The sequence below is a fragment of the Diadema antillarum genome, unplaced genomic scaffold (assembly GCF_040938485.1).
Source record: "Diadema antillarum isolate AM-2024a unplaced genomic scaffold, OU_Dant_1.0 seq00000550_RagTag, whole genome shotgun sequence".
NCBI classification, from domain to species: Eukaryota; Metazoa; Echinodermata; class Echinoidea; order Diadematoida; family Diadematidae; genus Diadema; species Diadema antillarum.
In genome coordinates this window covers 3,533,316-3,539,315 of record NW_027271495.1, presented here as the reverse complement: position 1 = coordinate 3,539,315, position 6,000 = coordinate 3,533,316, and the positions used below count along the sequence as shown (strand labels likewise).

Here is a 6,000-nt window from a genome sequence, read left to right as displayed (position 1 = left end):
AAGGGGGGCCCTTCTGCGCAACTTTCTACTGCCACTTCCGTGGTACAAAAAAGAAGAAGAAGTGTGTGTGTGTGTGGGGGGGGGGGGGGGGGGGGAGGGGATCCCCCTTCTCCCTCCCCCCCCCCCCCCTTCCCCCGGCCCGGGACTGGTAGAGCTCAGTCTAATAGGGTCCTACATCATCACTTCAAGATATCGAAATGTAGGCCTACCACATACGACAGAGGGAAATATAGAAAAACATAACAACACAATAAAATTACACTATTATCCCGATATCACATTGCCAAAGACAAGACGTATGCCTATAATCAATGAACATGCAGGACAAAATAAGAATTATAGACATAGATCACTGATCAAACACATAAACACTGTGTAATATGGATATATCCCTTGTATTGCACTTGGATCTGAGCCCATACTAGCAAAGGGAAATGAATGGCAGACTTGACTCTTAATATTATTGAATTGATCATAGCCACTGTTATATTGTTTACGAACTTGATTATTAAGGCTCACTTAATTACTTACTAGTAATTGCTTTTAAGTCTCTCTGAATTAGCTTGTGCTCGAAACTGATGACAAACTATTGACTGAATTATCATCGTAATATCAATCTAAATTCAGCCTAAAAATAACAGTCGGCACGAAGACTTATGTACAATATATTCTTAAACTTATAATGATCATTGATTGTATGACTGCGGTCAAAGTCACGGGACTGGCTGGCTTCAGACTGTTTCTTGCGTCTGGTACACACACGCAAACGAAAACTGTCGGATACTGTACTAGTACAAGGCCTAGCTAGCGCTAGCCAGCTACTGTACTTGAAGTATGGTACATGGTGGGTGGCGTCTTTTGCCAAGCAACCGCGATCACGCATGCGCACAAGTGTACCGTCAAAAATGGCAGATAAGCGTACAGACTCGGGTGAGTGTATGTATGATTTAATACAAAAACCAGTGCTGTACTGTATTGACGACATAATTTGACGCTACCTATATTATATGTCGAAATGACTCAGATTTCTACTTTATTGTGAAATAAGAGAAGTGTGTGTCAAAGTTGAACCGCAACGCTGTGATATCGATGCACTGGTGTCGATTTTGCATAGTCCGATATGCTCAATTTTGTGTTGTGCTTCCTATGCTGTGCGTAGCGTAGATAGAGCTCTGTTCATGACCAGCGCAGCTGCAGTGTCGGTGATCGGTGTCGGTGTGCGCCATTGCCACAATGAATCATCGCAAACAATCATATTTTCCAACTGAAGAATCCCATTACCTTTTTTTGGGCATGTCAGGTGAATTATACATCTTGTGACCTGATGTGTGCTGTCAAAACAACAAGGTGGCAAGATAGGTGCTCTGCCCCCGGGGCCCTGGCTCTCCTGCACTGCCACCACTACCCTGGGTTGACACTACACTGTTTTGTTGGTAGGCTCTAACACTACAGACAGTTACATGTAGCTCTAGAGTAAAAAAAACTCAATTTTTGGCCGGCTTCCAAACTCCGGACGCTTATCACTGATCACAATAAACAAGCCAGCAAATTCTACTGTCACAATGCACGCATTTCACATCGTTTCACTAACTACACGCAGCCGCTGTCACACAGCGCAGCCGCTGTCACACAGCGGCTGCACCTCTATTCCTTCGCAGACGTTGTCATTTTTCAGTGTGGTTGTGCGACTCCTTCATGAATATCTTTATTAATCGTGGAAAACTAAAATACAAGGAATTATCGTAATCTATGATAATCATTCAATAATCGGTATGCGATTTTTTGTTTAATTACGTCAAAAACTCACCGAAATCTGTGGCTGAAATCAGGTCTGTAAACGTCCTTATTGCTTCACTCCTCATCTGCGTGTTATTTGAATGGCATTCACTCTCGTATACTACAACGTACAACGTAGGTAGTCGGAGAGGCGCCCTCTAGCTCTCCGACTACCTACATGTACGTTGTACGTTGTAGTATACGAGAGTGAATGCCATTCAAATAACACGCAGATGAGGAGTGAAGCAATAAGGACGTTTACAGACCTGATTTCAGCCACAGATTTCGGTGAGTTTTTGACGTAATTAAACAAAAAATCGCATACCGATTATTGAATGATTATCATAGATTACGATTATTCCTTGTATTTTAGTTTTCCACGATTAATAAAGATATTCATGAAGGAGTCGCACAACCACACTGAAAAATGACAACGTCTGCGAAGGAATAGAGGTGCAGCCGCTGTCGCGAAGCGACAGCGGCTGCGTGGAGCTAATCGTTTCACATACTGGCACACATCACTAGTTCACCATGTAACACAGGAAAGTGCTTGACTCACCTCCAAAAATCCATCTAAAATCCCAAATTTTGCCGTCAAAAACGCAGAATTGCCGCAACTTTTCCAAAGAGCGTGAATCAGGTCCCTTGTATTAGAATCGATGTCGCCAAAAAAGCGCTAAAAATTGAAAAATTATGCCGTTCTGTTGCGAGATTTTTCGCTTATCGCAAGCTTAGTGTGTGATGATATCCTCAAAAACACAAAAGAAAAACAAAATCTCCATATGTGCCGATGCAGTAAATAAATGTACAGGGGCTGAATGCAAGTGCAGAGTCCAAAATTCGGACACGAATGGGCGCCACAACGTCCCCTATACAACCTTGCGCCAACAAGGTATGGCGCGTGCTCATTTTTCAGCTGCCTTGTATGCGTATTGACATTGCGCGTTTGCTGAATTTTGGAGAGGCTGTCCGAATTTTGGGGAATTGAAAGGGAGATAATATTTGGGGATTCTGTGAAATTTTATTATGTACCGGTATTTAAAACAAAATCAATATTGGGGAAAAAGTAGGTTGATATATTTAACATACGTTATTATTTAATAAGTTTGTAGAGTATTATTTGATTCATACAAATATTGCAAAACAGCTAAAGTGTCCGAAAATTGGGGTTTTTCTTCTAACTGTTATTTACTCAAAATCTAGTAATTCTATCTTCAAGACCCTCTGTTATAAGGCTCTAATTATTACTGGTTCATGTCGATGATACAGGGCCCTAAAGTGCACAGGCAATCATGCACTTTAGGGCCCTGTAGTATCCTCAGTACCTCATTCCCCATACATATGCAATATAGGTGATATCACATGATCCACCATGCACTGTTGAGCAGCTGGCGAGCTTCTCTTGTACAAATGTATGGAATGCCATTTGACAAATGATAGAGTCACTAGGAAGCCCGGCTCCACTTCTGGCACATCGAACAATGCGCGATATCTTGTGCCTTTGCTCTCTGCTGCAGGATTATTGAGCTTTACATTTACAATGTTGGATTGCAGAAAATTGCCTTGATTATGGTGCAAAGTGTGAGGAAGTCTGCAATTCAATACCTTCTACAGCTGTATTAGTGAACTTCCTAGCTAGCCACAACAATTACATGAATATTTTTATGCCTCGCTGCGATCCCAGAACGATTCGAGCAAACCACCTGCGCAGGGCAAGGCTTGTGTGTGTATGCATGTACTATGTGTGTGCATGTAGTGGCTGCTGTAAATTGGTAACTGTGTAGATGGTAACGCTATTCATGCCTGATCGGGATAATATTTTTGTAGATTCTTTTTTTCATTATTTCACAGAATAATTTTGCCAAGGACAGTGGACGTATTTGCCCTCTGGCTCTGCAATAGGGTTGATTAGTGATCCCCTGCTTGAGATATACGTGGAACAAAGCATCCATTCATTTAAAATCACAAATGCTGGACGAAATTTTGCCACTGTTGAGTTGCATTGTGTGCCATGCACAGCATTCTGTTTGTCTCTGCCTAACCACGCCTTGCAGGGAAGGGTGTTAAAGCAACCATGTGGCGTACTGTAAGTGCCTTCAATATGCACACACACATTGGCACATACACACACTGTATCCCAACGTGAAATTCCACACACAAGCACAAAGTACGATACTGGAACACGGGTACACTTTTAAACCCGTGATGCCTGATAGGTATACGCCATATATTTTGCGAGTCTAAATTTTCGCGAATCGGGACTTTCCGACAATTTCGCAAGTGGTTAAATTCACGATCGTGGAGTCCTTGTACTGAACGGAGAAATGTATGATACGCGTACGTCAAAGTCATATCGGCCTTAGAGTCAATATTTTCACATGTTTTTAATTTCGCGAGCAACAGCTGGCTAGCGAAATTCGCAAAAATAAAAACCTCGCGAAATATTCGGCGTACATGCATACAGTACTCTAATTAGCATCCTCTGGTTGATAAGGGTATTTGAATCTCGCACCGATGATTTAGGGCCCAAAAGTGCACAATTGCCCTATATTGCTCTTTGTATTCTGTAAGACTTTGCAAAGGAAGTGAAGAAGAATCTTTCCTCTACATTTGTTGTCCTTTCATGCACGAGACCTCCAGTTTATTTCTTATCCAAGGGAAAATGTTTACCTCTTACTAGGGGGGAGGGGGGAGTAGAATCACTGCGATGGTATTGCATGATGCCACAGAGTGCTTGAATAAGAAACTTGTTAAAAGTTTTTGCTGTGGCTTTCGAAAGGAAAAGAAGAGTAGGAGAAAGACAGAATAAGAGACAGAGAGAAATAGAAAGATATGATTTGGAAGAAAGGAAGGAAATCTTTTGTAATCTTTGAATACCAGATTGCACTTTGTGCAATGAATAGGACAAAGAAAAGGATGTGAAACTCCAGAGCAACTGCTATGAAAGGATTATCAAATTAAAAGCTGAAATTTTGAACACTCATGAAGTACATTTTATTCATGACTGATATGAATTTTCAAGGCAATATCTTCATCCTTGTAAATGTCTAATGCTTCGGGTAAAGTGAAGAATGTGTAAGGAGTTTCTCTCACTCCGAATCCATAAATCTGAGTTACCAATACGTAGATAAGATGAAAAAAGGTTTTCAGAAAAACTACAAAAGAAGAAGAAGAAGAAGAAGAAGAAGAAGAAGAAGAAGAAGAAGAAGAAGAAGATAATAATTTCCCATTCATTTTATGATCCCAAAACTTCAGAATCAGAAGAAGAATTGCTTTTTCAGAAAATAAAGAAAACTAAAAATATTACTAAGTTGACCCATTTCATCTGTTTTGAGTCCTCACACAAAAATAGGTCATGCAACTTTTTGTTGGTTTTATGATGTACTGTCACATAATATGTGTTGATATCTAGGAAGAAGAAGTAAAAGAAGAAGGTTTCCATGCAGGCTAAATCTAACTTAGTGAGAGTTTACTTGCTGAAAACTTCTTGTGAGATATTGCTTCCTAACAGCATATATGTGTGTAACTTGTCAAAAGTCCAATGCATGATCAGGAGGATGTAATAATGATTGTTTGACAGATGTCCTGCTTATCCCCAACCCTGCAGAACTGTTTAGTCCACAAATTTTCTGCTGTCATGCTTATAAGTTTGTGTTAGCAAAGAAAAGAATGAACTATAAACTATAATTTCAGATGGCAGAAACACAGAGAACCATGATTTTTGCAACTCAATGAAAGAAATCTGCTTTAAACATTTTGCTGAAAGGTTTGTCTGCTAGTATCAGGTGTGTTGCATGTAGTAATCAAGTGACATTATATTTACCCAACACCAAGAAAGGTCCATGAGTATAGCACGTTATTCCTTTGATATCTCGTTTCAGATGATTTTGATGTCCTGTGGTGGAAGAGTAAGTTTGGGTGTGATGTCAAATTTAGGAGTCTTGCTTTATTTTGAAACTTCTGTGGAAAATTTGTTGTGATTCTCCCTATCTATTTGTTGTTTTTGTTTTTCTATTGTTGAACTCTGGCTTTGTGGCCCTTTTCCAAAAAAAAAAAACAAAAAAAAAAAAAACAAACACACTTTCAGAATTGTTATGATCGGTGTGGGGTTTAGGCAAGGACATTTACTCACCAACTTTATGTGTGAATTGTGATATTCCTACATAAATTTGATGTTGGCTCAGTGTTAGTTTGAAAATTCTTGATGTTGGGTGTTATAGCGAC

General features: G+C 40.1%; 1 protein-coding gene across 1 annotated transcript in view; it reads left to right on the top strand.

Moving 5' to 3' along the window:
* Nucleotides 1–905: 905 nt before the first annotated feature.
* The window catches only part of LOC139734860 (cytosolic carboxypeptidase 6-like), a 111,486-nt gene continuing 106,391 nt past the window's right edge, over nt 906–6,000 (top strand). The window contains exon 1 of the mRNA XM_071645640.1: nt 906–930. Coding sequence (XP_071501741.1) covers nt 906–930 — 25 coding nt within the window. The remainder of the gene's footprint in view (nt 931–6,000) is intronic.